The 17,232-nt window shown below is 41.6% G+C and overlaps 1 protein-coding gene across 1 annotated transcript; it reads left to right on the top strand.

The window, feature by feature from the left end:
• Positions 1-880: 880 nt before the first annotated feature.
• Positions 881-7,479, top strand: LOC127345823 (protein IRON-RELATED TRANSCRIPTION FACTOR 2). The gene is made up of 3 exons (XM_051372359.2): positions 881-1,389; positions 1,503-1,838; positions 7,039-7,479. Exons 1-3 carry the CDS (start codon positions 1,081-1,083, stop codon positions 7,132-7,134), a joined length of 741 nt encoding a protein of 246 aa, XP_051228319.1. The 5' UTR covers positions 881-1,080; the 3' UTR covers positions 7,135-7,479.
• The last annotated feature ends 9,753 nt before the right edge of the window (positions 7,480-17,232 follow it).

The following is a 17,232-nucleotide window of genomic DNA, read 5'->3' as shown; positions in this document are numbered from 1 at the left end:
CAAAGAAACTTGGGGTATATCATCCGTTAGGTCCTCGTTAAGAGTAAAATTACTTTCCTCCGGAGGACCAAACAGACCCTTATAATAGTTAGTAATGTAAGACTTGAGTTGCTCATGGCCTTCAATCAACCCTTCATCTTGAATAAGAGAGTGAATACGTTTTTTCCGGTGTCTCCCATTGGCTAAGCCATGGAAATACCTCGTATTTGAGTCTCCTTCCAAGATGAATTGAGCCTTGGATCGTTGATACCATTTGAGTTCCTCTTCGCGGAGAAGACCGGCCATCTGTTCATTGGATTGATTTTTAAGTTCAATCTCATGTGTAGACAGTGGTCTAATCTCCGCAACAGCCTCAAGCTCATCAATCACATTTGATAAGCGAGTCTTTTCTTTTTTAAGAATACCAGTCGTATGGGCAGCCCAACCAGAGAGATGTTTGCGCATAGACCGCATTTTATTATTCCATCTCAAGATAGGTGTACTTCCCCCGACCGGTCTTTCTCAAACCCTTTTAACCATATCATGAAATCCCTCTCGATATATCCAGCCAAGTTCAAATTTGAACGGCCGTTTACAAACGGGTCTGGGATTTCCAGTGGTTAGAAGGATGGGAGCGTGGTCAGACAGTTTTTCAATACGTTCTAGTGCACGGACTGACACCATAGGGTATTTACTTTCCCATTCGGTATCCATCAACACGCGATCTAGTTTCTCGTATGTGGGCTCTGTTGTTACCCTGGAGACTTTGACACATCCATTATTTGTTAGGTAGCAAACTTAGTTATCTGGAAAGTCCTATGTGACACTGACATCCCCCTCATCACCGGCCCCTATATAAATGGGAAATCACAACTATGGAACTAGCTCAAGCTGACTCCACATAGTACTCCATGAAAAATAGTAGTTAATGCTAATCACATCTCCTCTAAAAACTTTACAACTAGTAGCAGGAAGGATACTTCTAGCTAGGGTCTCAGAATAATGATGTTAATTAGCTAGCTTGGCTCGGTGGTTACCTAGCTAGGTTCCCTCTCTCATCATCCATCAATCCCTAATCAACCTTGGAGCTCCCGGCCAGCAATGGGGCACCAGCACCAGCTCTTCGACGACCCCTTCGCCAGCAGCATCTCCACGCTGGAGGCAGATATCTTCTCTGGTGCCGGGGGACACCAGCAGTGGCCGGAACTTGACGTCGACCTCGACCTCGACCTCGACGGGGACTACAGCATCCCGGCGACGGCCCCGTCGGCGAACAAGGCCGGTACCTCCTCCGGCGGCTCGGGATCCCACCGTAAGATCAGCCACAACGCGTACGAGCGCGACCGCCGGAAGCAGATCAACGGGCTCTACTCCTCCCTCCGCTCCCTCCTCCCTGACACCGATCACACCGTACGGAATAACAATTTCTCAAACCCAATACGCCCATTGATCGTTTAATTCTCCTTCAGATCTTTGATGAATAGTTGAATACTGATTGATCGATGAGTCTCTTCGATTCACAGAAGAAGCTGAGCGTTCCGATCACAGTGACGAAGGTGCTGGAGTACATCCCGGAGCTGCAGAAGCAGGTGGACACTCTGGAGAAGAAGAAAGAGAAGCTGACCCGAGCGAGCTGCAATCCGGGCGTGCTCACCATGAAGGAGAACACAGCTCCAATCGTCTCCGCAACCTGCCTAGACGACAGGGACATCATGGTCCAGGTCAGCCTGCTGAGCAACATGGTCGGTGCTCTGCCAATGTCCAAGTGCATCAAAGTGCTTGAGAACGAAGGGCTTCGCCTCATCAGTTCGTCGACCTCCCCCTTTCAGAGCAGGACGTTATATAGCCTCCATCTCCAGGTATCTGCATTTCCTATTGATGTGTGCTTAGTTGATCTCAACCAATGGCACTTTCCTTGTTCCATAATTATGAGGATAACTAGCACAGCGGCTCTTGCAATATGGGGCATCATATTTAACATGAAAATTATTAAGTATGTATGTTTACCTTGTGTAGGCATTTTTTTTCCTTTCACATACTTGCCCTATATTTGAAAAAAAAATACACAACATTTTACACATGGATATAGTACATCTCTAAATGTGTTACATTTACTCAAATTTTGTATATTGTTGTGTTTCTAATTATTAAGAAAATAGAAGTATGATACATTTCACACTTCGAGAACATCCTTAATCGTTGTTTTATTTAATTTTTGTTTCTGATTTTATATGTGCACATACATTGTAATGTCATTAAGATTTTTTTGCTTTAATAATTTTAGCACGTTAATTTGAGTAATATATGTATAGTGCTGATCGAAAGAACTTAATTTGAAAATTCATTTGAGTTTAAATTTAATCATGACAAGTCCTTCAATTCAGAAAACCACAATTGAATCTTTAATCAATAAAGAAATATTTTAATTTCTCTATAGTGAGGTATATTCATGGGAATGGTTAATTAGTGATCTTGCATATTGATTTACACTTAAAATGTTGAACATATGCAACTGAAATTTGTGGCATTTAAGGTCCTTAAAATATTTAAATTGATAAACTTCTTGAATAATTTAAGGACATAAATATGCCATGAATTTTCCTCCATGGATACAAATTTTGAAGTGTATTACTCCTGAGTCAAGAGGCATCTAAGGTGAAGTAGAGAGAGAGTAATTCGAAATTAGTATTTTCACCTCGTCCTAAGCTACCAATTATGTGATATAAACCCAGATAATATTACCTTTCCTAAGTCTTATCTGGAGAGAAAAATTATCAAGTAATATTTGTGGTATTTAAAATTGTGATTTGATCAATAAATCATAATAAGATGTGGAACCATTTATGATAAAGTAATGAATGTGAGACATAAAATCTAACTACATATGCCAAGCCCAGATATATATTGTTAAATATTTTGAAATTATGAAGTAATCATATTGTATCCCTTGTTTTCGGAAAACTACGGTATCAAGTAATATTTGTGGTATTTAAAATTGTGATTTGATCAATAAATCATAATAAGATATGGAACCATCTATGGTAAAGTAATGAATGTGAGACATAAAATCTAACTATATATGCCAAGCCCAGATATATATTGTTAAAATGTTTGAAATTATGAAGTAATCATGTGGGAAATTATGAAGTAAAATGTTTGCATGTTGCCCTTAACGTGAAGTATTAAGGTTAATTTTACATTTTATAGTACGTACATGTTTACCAACAATATAAACTATTCTTCGTGGGAGGAGGCCCCAGGAAAAATAATTGCGTGAATTCGGCTTTTTACCATCTGGTTATGGGTTTGTGATACTAATTACCCGTATAGTGAAAATTCGTGTGGATTAACCCTTTTAGAAAGATTGGACCATGTGTGTCCATTGGGCAAGGTGTCATGTGATGATTGGAATTCAAAATTATTAAGATGATTGTGTGGAATGAAAAAGTGTATAAAATAAGTCTAGACATAATTATCGATGACGCCCTCCAGTATTTACACATTTTGTCGTACCAGATCTACTTATCAATCACAAGCAAAATACTAAATTGGGGTTTAACTCAAAATCTCATAAATAGTATATTTTTATCAAATCTCCACCAGATTGGTTAATATATGTATCAAAAATGCACAAGTAAGAAGTGGAATTCACGTAAAATAATTATACTGGTATGCGTGAGGAACTTTATTTACTTGATTTACATGAGCTATTTGTCCTGAAACCTACAAGGATAAAATGTGGCTTGATTATAGACATTAGCTTGTCAAACGAAAAAACTCTCATGAATCCTCTTGTAAAGTTCTAACCATAAATTTTAGATCTAATAGCCAAAAAAGTATTTTGATGATGTGGCTTAATGTGTTGCCTTTTAAAAACCCTGTATATTTATTTTAGTATTTGTAATATAATAGATAGGTATAAGTCCAAGGGGAACCCTCATAAAAATGGAGGATCCAAATAAAATGATAGACATTTCTCTAAAGAATATAGTAATTTAAATAGATTTAGTGAATATGTGTTCAAATTGGATCATGTATTCATGTCAGGCCTATTATGGGCAGCTTTTAGCCAGCTATCCGCTACAAAATTAAAACTATGTTTATAGGAACGGAAATTCAATTCGGCTCCCGGGTGCGTATGCTCCCTCTACTAAAAAATTATATTTCGAAATGTCAAAAAATTTGGACAAAAAATTCTACATGTACATCTTCATAATATATGTGTGTTCGTCAAGTTTCACGAAAAACCAATATTTTGTGTGGTCTATATAAAAAAGAGAAAGTTTTTCTTGTGAAAAGCATTATTTTTAGCACTGAATTTTGTCTTTTTTACACACGTCACATGATAAGTCAATTTTTTATGAAACGACTTTGTGAGCACGTAGCACGTGAAGATATACGTGCGAACTTTTAGTTTCAATATTTTAAAATTTTAAAATATATGTAAGATGCATTTTGAAATATAGAGAGCATATGGACCCATGTTCCAAAACACCGCTCCCCATTATAGGAACCGCTAACGTTGTATATCAGGATAAAATCTTGGCTAGATCAAATACAAATCAACTTTTTTCGATCAAGGAGCATAGCCCCAGCCTCTGCATCCAAATGATGCACACATCTTTCTTCTTTATTAAATTATCCGCAATGCCTTACAAGGGGAATACAAAGATCAATCTCGAAGCCTCCTTCCTAGCGACAACTCGCTATACCTACGATGAAGGGGGGGGGGGGGCATGAACAAGGCCATACTTCCTGACGGTACACCAACACACATCATCCGAAAAGAAAAACTCTGAGGGTGTGCCATTGCACATGTCGCAGAGTTCGCAACCGCCATCTATCTCGAACCCAACTCCAAGCGAGATCAACGTATTAACCGTGGCAGGCCTGCCGTCGATGTCACCATAACATCAAACAGCTCCACCATCCTGCCCGCGTCCAGCAATCCTCGCCCATCTTCGATACCCCGTAGCTCCACGCCGCTGAGAATCATCGACTATAACGTGGTAGATGAACATCACTCCACCAAAAAACACCTCCATCCAGCCGCTGCTCCAAAAACTATGCCTCAAGAGGTAACACGATGCAGGAAGTGCCGTCATCGTCCGATCCTGGCTGGATCTAAGGTTCCCCCGGAGCAGCACGAGTGCGTTCCCGCGGACTGCGACGACGATGCCTTCAAGAGGGAAGAGACGCTTAACGCCGCCATCGCCCGCCAATCTTGACACGGTTTTCACCGACAGCCGTGAGTTCCCAACTCGGCGAGAGCAAACGGAGAGGCCAGCAAAGATGATGTCGTTACAGGGGAAGGACGCCAAAAGCCGCCGCCATCATCCAACAAGAACGAAGTCAAGGCTCGGTCTTCACCGGTGACCCCTTCACCGCTCGCTCGTCGTCGGCTAGATCTTCATCGCCGGGGTAGAGGGATCTCGTGATCCTCCACCCCAGTAACCAGCTGACCTCCTCCGGTGAAGAAGAAGGCCGCCTCCACCGTCGAACCCAAGGCTGCTGCCCCGGGCAACCTCGTACCGCGGGAGAAGCCCAAGATCATCGCCCCTCACCGGCGAGAGGCGGAGGGAATGGCGCTGTCCGCCACCATCAGCCACCACCGGCGTGCCGCCGATGGGAGGTGGGGAGGCCGCAGCACGGGCTCTGGCCACCGTCCCCGTTCATCCATGCGGGAGGCGGGAGGGCCGCCATCGCCCCTCCATCCTCGTCAGACCGCCACCCCCCAGGAGGCGGGAGGGCCACCGCCGCGCGTGAGAAACTCCCTGGCCGTCGTCCCCGTCGCGTCACGAGGGAAGGCCCCCGCCGCCGCCACGCCCCGAGGTCTTTGCCCCGGCGGTGCTGCCGGCGGCGGCGGGAGGGTTGGGGAGGTGGCTAGGGTTGGGGGGGGTTGGGTAAGGAGGCTAGGGGAATGATGGAGAAAAATACAGATCAACTAACTACTTCACTATAATTTGGAGTGAGTTTGTTTGGGTACACAACTCCTCTTGCCTCCCAAACCCAATAAGCATGACCACAGATGATCAGTGGTGGATATTAAAACACACCCATGTGGTTGAGGACGGTGAGTAGAGAAAATGGTAGACTCCAACATGTCATGGACGAATGTCATATCAAACAAGTTATAATGGGTTTTCGCCGTTTGTGTGCATCAATTGTTGTACCGTTCTGTGTTCGGGGTACCCTTTTTGAAGAAGAAAATAAGGGGCATTCCCGACTAGCTACTGCTATAGTGGCTCTTTATAGTGCAAGAATTGGGGATTGGCCAAGCTAACATTTTCCCTCTAGGATTAGTACATATTTAGAGATAATTGTCGATCTAGGTTGATAAGGGTCCAACTTCCAGGCTCCGGGTGGCCTGGACTTCAAGGATGTCTACTTTTGTCAGTAACCAATTTCCGGGTCGGTGGAAAGGACTGAGTTCCATTGTTTAACTTCATGGGCATGGTCGGCCGTGAGCACTTTGGTGACTCGTGTATGAGGTTTCTTATATCTCATATATCTACCTGAACTTAAAGGTTGAGTCATCGTGCCAATGGAACTGATATATGGGGTCTTGTCAAAGCACAACAAATAGATTCATAACATACATGCTTCATGAAACAACAACACACTTTAGATCGTGTCGTGGTTGCAGATGACTCATTTACGCATGGGACTCCTTCTACAACAGAGTTTACTGGACAAGTCTAAAAGTCTAATTGTAACTAACAAACAAGGATCGTCCCCATCACAAAGACAACATGCCAACTTGATGAATCTCATCAAGAAGAAAGGTCAACAAAGTTTTGATGGGAAAATCGATGGTTGGATGATTATTTTATTTACACCGATATGAAGACTAATATAAATTATCATGTATATTTGACAAATTCAGCAACCACACCATAAAGATGTAGAATTTTTAAATTATAACTAAGCGCTTATAAAGGGCACTTTACAACTAAGAGATAGTGCATGTGTCTAGTAAATACTAACCTTACAGCATCAGAATGGGATTTAATATATACCGGTGAACTTACAATTCTATCTTTTTTTGTAATGAAACAGAGAACCCAACAAACAATGGGAAAGGATTGTCCGGCATTCTGTCATGAACTGGAGAATGCCATCAAGAAGAAAGCAGGACTATATCTACAGCACTAGTAACGATGTGTGTTGTTGTATTTAACTACCATGAATCACAATGCATGCACTAGATAGTATTGATGCATGCATGTCATAATCTACGATCTGTTTACGGAGGTCTGTACACGGTTGAAGGACACGGCGAGGGATACTGTTTCCCTACATGGGTGACAGCATAATCTACGGATTGGGCCTCCGTCTTCACCTTAGGCGTTTTACATTTGCTCATGTCTGATATGTAATTCTCCTTTTTTAGCACTCCAGACTTTTGAGACTTTTTAAACGGCTGTGTGCATCTTAGCTATGTAGAGGTCGAGTGTAATTGTTTTTTATGATTTTATGAGTAATAAAGCGCCTATTATAAAAAAATGCCATAATGAATAGCGTGTTCCACATATATATACATGTTGGGATTCTATATATTTCTCTGTGTGTATCAAACTATGCACTTGGTATACTTAGGTACCTCATGATTTCGAGTGATTGTACGACTTTCTTCTGATAATATATTTCTGTTAGTCAAACTAGTCCATATGTTTGTATGGAAAAGAAAAGTACAGGATTGGCCAAGAATCAGACTAGCCATGCCCATATCTGATTCACAGATTCACGAGCCGCAGATGCATTCCCGGACACCGGGATGAGAACGCCCCTTTAGGTTTGGTATGGGGCATTAATACGCTCCGGACGATCTCCAGAAACACTACAAACACATGAAAAATGTACGCAGGTTTACACAGCTCTTGTGAGCTAACGACCCTATGTCGTGCACGTTTGAATTATGGTGGGCATGTATCAAGTGTGTACAAGGACTAATTCAACTTACCAGGGAGGCTCCGCGGACTTTCTCTTTGCTCTAGGCAGAGCAAGCAGGTTGGTTGTGAAGACTAGCTAATTTGGTTGTGAAGACTCACTTCCTTAGCTAGATCCCCAACATTTGAAAGCCCTTCTCCAGTAGCATTGGACCTCCTTTTATATCAACAAAGGGTTGCCACAAGGCTACACAAATATTCCTACACTCGTACTTCCACGTGTGCGCAGCCTATGGCGTGGCGCATGCCAGCCGTCGTCGTGCCAGCTCCGGTACGTGACGGTAGACGTGGTCGCGAAGTGTTTCATGTCAGATTGACATGACGGGACGGTCAATCAGTCCCATTCTTCCTGCGCCATCCACGAAAAACGCACTAGCAAAACAGAGGTAGGATGACAGGTGGAGAACGGGATCTGTTGATTCTTCCCGCAGAAAGCTGTGGCTGTTAAGTTTTAGTCCCCAGGGTCTTCTGGTTGGCGGGGCAGTGGAGCCCCCACCAAGGCTTGGCCCCGAGATCATGGACGTATGTCTTGCTCGATCCCTCACTTCCCTATTTGAGGTGCTGCTGTCAACGAAGGGGCCTGCACTTGCCGGGCTCGTGGGTACCCTGGTTCTCAAGGTCCGGACATCGTGTTTTGACTTTATATACGTGATACATGATTTGTTGTAACTTAGATATTGAACTTCTAAATTAAAGACGGTGCGCATCAAAGAAGAGACTGGGGTTAGAAATAATAATGATTTCCCCCATACATACCATTGTGTATTTACATAAAATATTTAGGCTCTAGGCATATATGCAAACAGGGAAGGTTGACGCGGCCAAACGCCACGCCCTTTGAAGTTAAAGATTGGCATCAGGGAAATTACTGGAAGAATAAATACAAATGAAAATTTATTGGTCAACGATGTACAGGGCTGCTGCTTAGAAAACAAAATTGTCGAAGAACTTACCATCGAAGTATGCCTAGTACTGTTGGAATATACTGCCAAAAAATTACATATCATTGCAGAATTACTACTAGATAATTATTGTCGGGTAATTGCCGTTGGAGTTAAATATTTGAGAAACTACCGTCGGAGAATTACGCATTGTTTGAAAACTACTTCTCAATAATTACCATTAGGAAATTGTTGTTGATGTGTTGAAGGTTTGCGCCCAAAAAACTACCGTCGAAGTAAGCTGGTTACCGCTGGCAAATATCATTGAAAAACTAGTGACAAGAAAGGAAGAATAAAAGGAGGTGATTTATTTTTAGATTTTTGAGATCTGGAGGGTATGTCTTCAGGCTGGTGGTGTTCATAGGCTGCAATGTGTTTGTATTGGCTCCACACTTTCGGAGCTTGTTCCTTACTTTAAGTAATTCCACTTAGTTAGCTGGTTTATGTTGTCTTTATCAATTCAGTTTTAACAAGCTTACCTATGTTTATGTTGTCTTTTCTGGAGATACCTGTTGGAGTAAGGAAAAGACTGGATTTCTATAAGTCTAGATTCTTTTGGCAGTCCGATGAAAAGAATCAAAAATATAGACTCACAAAATGGAATATAGTCTGCCGACCCAAAGATCAAGGGGGCTTAGGTATTGAGGTTCTTGAACTCAAAAATAGATGTTTATTGAGTAAGTGGCTTTATAAACTTCTTAATGAGGATGGGATGTGGCAAAAATTGCTACAAAATAAATATCTAAGACAACAGACCTTATCTGAGGTGAAGGCTTGCTGCGCGTAGTTGACTTATGTCTTTCCGTTCAACACGCGTCCGTTGGGAACCCCAAGAGGAAGGTGTGGTGCATACAGCAGTAAGTTTTCCCTCAGTAAGAAACCAAGGTTTATCGAACCAGTAGGAGCCAAGAAGCACGTTGAAGGTTGATGGCGGCGAGATGTAGTGTGGCGCAACACCAGGGATTCCGGCGCCAACGTGGAACCTGCACAACACAACCAAAATACTTTGCCCCAACGTAACAGCGAGGTTGTCAATCTCACCGGCTTGCTGTAACAAAGGATTAGATGTATAGTGTGGATGATGATTGTTTGCAGAAAACAGTAGAACAAGTATTGCAGTAGATTGTATTCAATGTAAAGGAATGGACCGGGGTTGGTGTCTCTCCCATAAGATAAATAGCATGTTGGGTGAACAAATTACAGTTGGGCAATTGACAAATAGAGAGGGCATGACAATGCACATACATGATATGATGAGTATAGTGAGATTTAATTGGGCATTACGACAAAGTACATAGACCGCTATCCAGCATGCATCTATGCCTAAAAAGTCCACCTTCAGGTTATCATCCGAACCCCTTCCAGTATTAAGTTGCAAACAACAGACAATTGCATTAAGTATGGTGCGTAATGTAATCAATAATTACATCCTCGGACATAGCATCGATGTTTTATCCCTAGTGGCAACAGCACATCCACAACCTTAGAACTTTCTGTCACTGTCCCAGATTTAATGGAGGCATGAACCCACTATCGAGCATAAATACTCCCTCTTGGAGTTAAGAGTAAAAACTTGGCCAGAGCCTCTACTAATAACGGAGAGCATGCAAGATCATAAACAACACATAGGTAATAGATTGATAATCAACATAACATAGTATTCTCTATCCATCGGATCCCAACAAACACAACATATAGCATTACAGATAGATGATCTTGATCATGTTAGGCAGCTCACAAGACCCGACAATGAAGCATAATGAGGAGAAGACAACCATCTAGCTACTGCTATGGACCCATAGTCCAGGGGTGAACTACTCATTCATCACTCCGGGGGCGACCATGGCGGTGAAGGGTCCTCCAGGAGATGATTCCCCTCTCCGGCAGGGTGCCGAAGGCGATCTCCTGAATCCCCCGAGATGGGATTGGCGGCGGCGGCATCTCTGGAAGGTTTTCCGTATCGTGGCTCTCGGTACTGGGGGTTTCGCGACGAAGACTATATGTAGGCGGAAGGGCAGGTCAGGAGGCGTCACGGGGGCCCCACATGCTAGGGCCGCGCGGGCCCCCCTTGGGCCGCGCCGCCCTAGTGTGGCGGCACCCCGTGGCTCCACTTCGTATTCCCTTCGGTCTTCTGGAAGCTTCGTGTGAAAATAGGCCCCTGGGCGTTGATTTCGTCCAATTCCGAGAATATTTCCTTACTAGGATTTCTGAAACCAAAAACAGCAGAAAATAGCAACTGGCTCTTCGGCATCTCGTTAATAGGTTAGTGCCGGAAAATGCATAAATATGACATAAAGTATGCATAAAACATGTAGATATCATCAATAATGTGGCATGGAACATAAGAAATTATCGATACGTCAGAGACGTATCAGCATCCCCAAGCTTAGTTTCTGCTCGTCCCGAGCAGGTAAACGATAACAAAGATAATTTCTGGAGTGACATGCCATCATAACCTTGATCATACTATTGTAAGCATATGTAATGAATGCAGCGATCAAAACAATGTAAATGACATGAGTAAACTAATGAATCATAAAGCAAAGACTTTTCATGAATAGTACTTCAAGACAAGCATCAATAAGTCTTACATAAGAGTTAACTCATAAAGCAATAATTCAAAGTAGAGGTATTGAAGCAACACAAAGGAAGATGAAGTTTCAGCGGTTGCTTTCAACTTATAACATGTATATCTCATGGATATTGTCAATGTAAAGTAATATAACAAGTGCAATATGCAAGTATGTAGGAATCAATGCACAGTTCACACAAGTGTTTGCTTCTTGAGATGGAGAGAAATAGGTGAACTGACTCAACATAAAAGTAAAAGAATGGCCCTTCGCAGAGGGAAGCATTGATTGCTATATTTGTGCTAGAGCTTTGGTTTTGAAAACAAGAAACAATTTTGTCAACGGTAATAATAAAGCATATGTGTTATGTAAATTATATCTTACAAGTTGCAAGCGTCATGCATAGTATACTAATAGTGCCCGCACCTTGTCCTAATTAGCTCGGATTACCGGGATTATCATCGCAATACATATGTTTTAACCAAGTGTCACAAAGGGGTACCTCTATGCCGCCTGTACAAAGGTCTAAGGAGAAAGCTCGCATTGGATTTCTCGCTATTGATTATTCTCAACTTAGACATCCATACCGGGACAACATAGACAACAGATAATGGACTCCTCTTTAATGCATAAGCATTCAACAACAGTTAATTTTCTCATATGAGATTGAGGATATTTGTCCAAAACTGAAACTTCCACCATGGATCATGGCTTTAGTTAGCGGCCCAATGTTCTTCTCTAACATTATGCATGCTCTAACCATTAAATGAGTGGTAAATCTCCCTTACTTCAGACAAGACGGACATGCATAGCAACTCACATGATATTCAACAAAGAGTAGTTGATGGCGTCCCCAGGAACATGGTTATCGCACAACAAGCAACTTAATAAGAGATAAAGTGCATAAGTACATATTCAATACCACAATAGTTTTTTAGGCTATTTGTCCCATGAGCTATATATTGCAAAGGTAGAGGATAGAAATTTAAAGGTAGCACTCAAGCAATTTACTTGGAATGGCGGAGAAATACCATGTAGTAGGTAGGTATGGTGGACACAAATGGCATAGTGGTTGGCTCAAGGATTTTGGATGCATGAGAAGTATTCCCTCTCGATACCAGGTTTAGGCTAGCAAGGTTATTTGAAACAAACACAAGGATGAACCGGTGCAGCAAAACTCACATAAAAGTCATATTGTAAACATTATAAGACTCTACACCGTCTTCCTTGTTGTTCAAACTCAATACTAGAAATTATCTAGACCTTAGAGAGACCAATTATGCAAACCAAATTTTAGCAAGCTCTATGTATTTCTTCATTAATAGGTGCAAAGTATATGATGCAAGAGCTTAAACATGAGCACAACAATTGCCAAGTATCACATTATCCAAGACATTTTAGCAATTACTACATGTATCATTTTCCAATTCCAACCATATAACAATTTAACGAAGAAGATTCAACCTTCGCCATGAATACTATGAGTAAAGCCTAAGGACATATTTGTCCATACGCAACTGCGGAGCGTGTCTCTCTCCCACACAAAGAATGCTAGGATCCATTTTATTCAAACAAAAACAAAAACAAAAACAAACCAACGCTCCAAGCAAAGTACATAAGATGTGATGGAATAAAAATATAGTTTCACTAGAGGAACCTGATAATGTTGTCGATGAAGAAGGGGATGCCTTGGGCATCCCCAAGCTTAGACGCTTGAGTCTTCTTGATATATGCAGGGGTGAACCACCGGGGCATCCCCAAGCTTAGAGCTTTCACTCTCCTTGATCATATTGTATCATCTCCCTCTCTTGATCCTTGAAAACTTCCTCCACACCAAACTCAAAACAACTCATTAGAGGGTTAGTGCACAATCAAAATTTACATGTTCAGAGGTGACATAATCATTCTTAACACTTCCGGACATTGCACAAAGCTACTGAAAGTCGATGGAATCAAAAAATCCATCAAGCTTAGCAAAACAGGCAATGCGAAATAAAAGGCAGAATCTGTCAAAACAGAACAGTTCGTAAAGACGAATTTTATTGAGGCACCAGACTTGCTCAAATGAAAATTCTCAAATTGAATGAAAGTTGCGTACATATCTGAGGATCACTCACGTAAATTGGCATAATTTTCTGAGTTACCTACAGAGAATTAGGCCCAGATTCGTGACAGCAAGAAATCTGTTTCTGCGCAGTAATCCAAATCTAGTATGAACCTTACTATCAAAGACTTTACTTGGCACAACAATGCAACAAAACTAAGATAAGGAGAGGTTGCTACAGTAGTAACAACTTCCAAGACTCAAATATAAAATAAAGGTGCAGAAGTAAAAACATGGGTTGTCTCCCATAAACGCTTTTCTTTAACGCCTTTCAGCTAGGCGCAGAAAGTGTGTATCAAGTATTATCAAGAGATGGTGTATCAACATTACCTTGGGTTTTGCCCTTACCTTTCTTGTTCTTTTTCTTACCCTTTGATTTAGGGAATACATGTCTTCCCCCCGGTGTAGAGGTGAATTTCAGGGTGTCTTCTCCCATATCTATGACTGCTCCCAATAGTTTCAGCAGGGATCTTCCGAGTGTGATTTGTCCTATTCCTACACATTCAATAACAAGATAATCAATGGATATTGTTCTTCCAAGAATGGTTGTATGCACACCTGCGGCTATTCCCTTAGGGATTATAATAGAGTAATCATGAATACTCTTAGGCATAAGGCAAAATTCAGACATAATATCACAATTGGCATGAAGAGTTTGATCACCGATAACAATTTTAATAGTAGGATCCCATAATGAAGGTTCAGAGTTCACTAAAACTTGTTCAAGACGGTTACGAACATAGCGATAGTTGTCATTCAAGCGAGATGCACTTGTCTCAAGAGTGTTTAATCTATTATAAATGCTAATAAGGGCTGAATCAAAGTTATTAGCTAAATCATGTGATGCAACCAACTTCTTTATGGCATTAAAAGCTTGATCCCCATTGCAATGAAGGAAATCTCCTCCCACTAAAGCATCCAAGGCATATCTATAGCGAATCATAAGACCAAAATAAAAGTTACTAAGGAGCAAACTTAGAGTCATTTGAGGTTCAGCTTTACGATAAGAAGTAAAAATTCTGGATCAAGCATCTTTAAAACTCTCCTCATCCCCTTGTTTAAAAGTGAAGACTAATTCTTCAGGTGAAGAAGTAACAAGTGCAGAACTAGACATGGTAACAAAAGTAATATGCAAGTAAATAATTTTTTTGTGTTTTTAATATAGAGTATGCAAACAAGACAGTAAGTAAAGTAAAACTAGCAACTAATTTTTTTGTGTTTTGATTTAGTGCAGCAAACAAAGTAGTAAATAAAATAAAGCAAGACAAAAACAAAGTAAAGAGATTGGATTGTGGAGACTCCCCTTGCAGCGTGTCTTGATCTCCCCGGCAACGGCGCCAGAAAATCTACTTGCTGCGCGTAATTGACGTATGTCTTTCCGTTCAACACGCGTCCGTTGGGAACCCCAAGAGGAAGGTGTGATGCGTACAGCAGTAAGTTTTTCCTTAGTAAGAAACCAAGGTTTATCGAACCAGTAGGAGCCAAGAAGCACGTTGAAGGTTGATGGCGGCGAGATGTAGTGCGGCGCAACACCAGGGATTCCGGCGCCAACGTGGAACCTGCACAACACAACCAAAATACTTTGCCCCAACGTAACAGCGAGGTTGTCAATCTCACCGGCTTGCTGTAACAAAGGATTAGATGTATAGTGTGGATGATGATTGTTTGCAGAAAACAGTAGAACAAGTATTGCAGTAGATTGTATTCAATGTAAAGGAATGGACCGGGGTCCACAGTTCACTAGTGGTGTCTCTCCCATAAGATAAATAGCATGTTGGGTGAACAAATTACAGTTGGGCAATTGATAAATAGAGAGGGCATGACAATGCACATACATGATATGATGAGTATAGTGAGATTTAATTGGGCATTACGACAAAGTACATAGACCGCTATCCAGCATGCATCTATGCCTAAAAAGTCCACCTTCAGGTTATCATCCGAACCCCTTCCAGTATTAAGTTGCAAACAACAGACAATTGCATTAAGTATGGTGCGTAATGTAATCACTAACTACATCCTCGGACATAGCATCGATGTTTTATCCCTAGTGGCAACAGCACATCCACAACCTTAGAACTTTCTGTCACTGTCCCAAAACTTGGCCAGAGCCTCTACTAATAACGGAGAGCATGCAAGATCGTAAACAACACATAGGTAATAGATTGATAATCAACATAACATAGTATTCTATATCCATCGGATCCCAACAAACACAACATATAGCATTACAGATAGATGATCTTGATCATGTTAGGCAGCTCACAAGACCCGACAATGAAGCATAATGAGGAGAAGACAACCATCTAGCTACTGCTATGGACCCATAGTCCAGGGGTGAACTACTCACTCATCACTCCGGAGATGACCATGGCGGTGAAGAGTCCTCCGGGAGATGATTCCCCTCTCCGGCAGGGTGCCGGAGGCGATCTCCTGAATCCCCCGAGATGGGATTGGCGGCGGCGGCGTCTCTGGAAGGTTTTCCGTATCGTGGCTCTCGGTACTGGGGGTTTCGCGATGAAGACTATATGTAGGCGGAAGGGCAGGTCAGGAGGCGTCACGGGGGCCCCACATGCTAGGGCCGCGCGGGCCCCCCTTGGGCCGCGCTGCCCTAGTGTGGCGGCGCCCCGTGGCTCCACTTCGTCTTCCCTTCGGTCTTCTGGAAGCTTCGTGTGAAAATAGGCCCCTGGGCGTTGATTTCGTCCAATTCCAAGAATATTTCCTTACTAGGATTTCTGAAACCAAAAATAGCAGAAAACAGCAACTGGCTCTTCGACATCTCGTTAATAGGTTAGTGCCGGAAAATGCATAAGTATGACATAAAGTATGCATAAAACATGTAGATATCATCAATAATGTGGCATGGAACATAAGAAATTATCGATACGTCGGAGACGTATCAAGGCTAAACCTACGGATTCTCCCTTTTGGAAGGGATTGAATGGGGTTAAGGACAATTTTTTACTAGAGGTTGTTTCAAAGTTGGTAATGGAGCAACTACTCCTTTTTGGGAAGACAATTGGTTAGGCAGAATTTCGTTAGCTCAGCAATATCCATTGTTATATAATATTGTGCATCACAAGAATGTAATGGTAGCCCATGTGTTAGCTCAAACACCTCTGAATATCAGTTTCAGACGGTTGTTGATAGGTATCAAATGGACTTTATGGTTACAGTTATGCCAAAAACTTATGATGGTTAATTTAAATGGAGAGGAAGATCGTTTTGTTTGGAGTTTGACAACCAATGGTCTGTTTACGGTAAAATCTATGTATGAGGATCTTATGAATGACCACACACCTTTTTTGAGAAAGTATCTATGGAAAGTTAAAGTTCCTCTCAAGATTAAAATATTTATATGGTTTCTGAGTAATAAGGTTTTTCTTACCAAAGATAATTTAGCTAAACGACAATGGAATGGATGTACGAAATATGTTTTTTGTGGAGAGCAGGAGACTATTGAACACATCTTCATAAAATTTCCCTTTAGCTAAACTTCTATGGCGGACGGTTAATTTCACGTATGATCTTCCACCTCCAACCAATATTACGAATATGTTTGGTAATTGGTTAAATGGAGTTGATAGACAATCTAAGGCTTTTATCTGTATTGGGGTATCTTCCTTATGCTGGTCTATATGGAAAGTGAGGAATGATATTATCTTTAACAAAAAACAATCTTTTCACTT

This window comes from Lolium perenne, chromosome 3, assembly GCF_019359855.2.
Source record: "Lolium perenne isolate Kyuss_39 chromosome 3, Kyuss_2.0, whole genome shotgun sequence".
In the NCBI taxonomy this organism is placed as follows: Eukaryota; Viridiplantae; Streptophyta; class Magnoliopsida; order Poales; family Poaceae; genus Lolium; species Lolium perenne.
This window is presented reverse-complemented; position numbering and strand designations above follow the sequence as displayed.

Coding starts and splice junctions, on each gene's coding strand:
- LOC127345823 (XM_051372359.2), top strand. CDS start 1,081: ATGGGGCACCAGCACCAGCTCTTCGACGACCCCTTCGCCAGCAGCATC. Junction 1,390..1,502: donor TCCCTGACACCGATCACACC/GTACGGAATAAC, acceptor TTCGATTCACAG/AAGAAGCTGAGCGTTCCGAT. Junction 1,839..7,038: donor TATATAGCCTCCATCTCCAG/GTATCTGCATTT, acceptor GTAATGAAACAG/AGAACCCAACAAACAATGGG.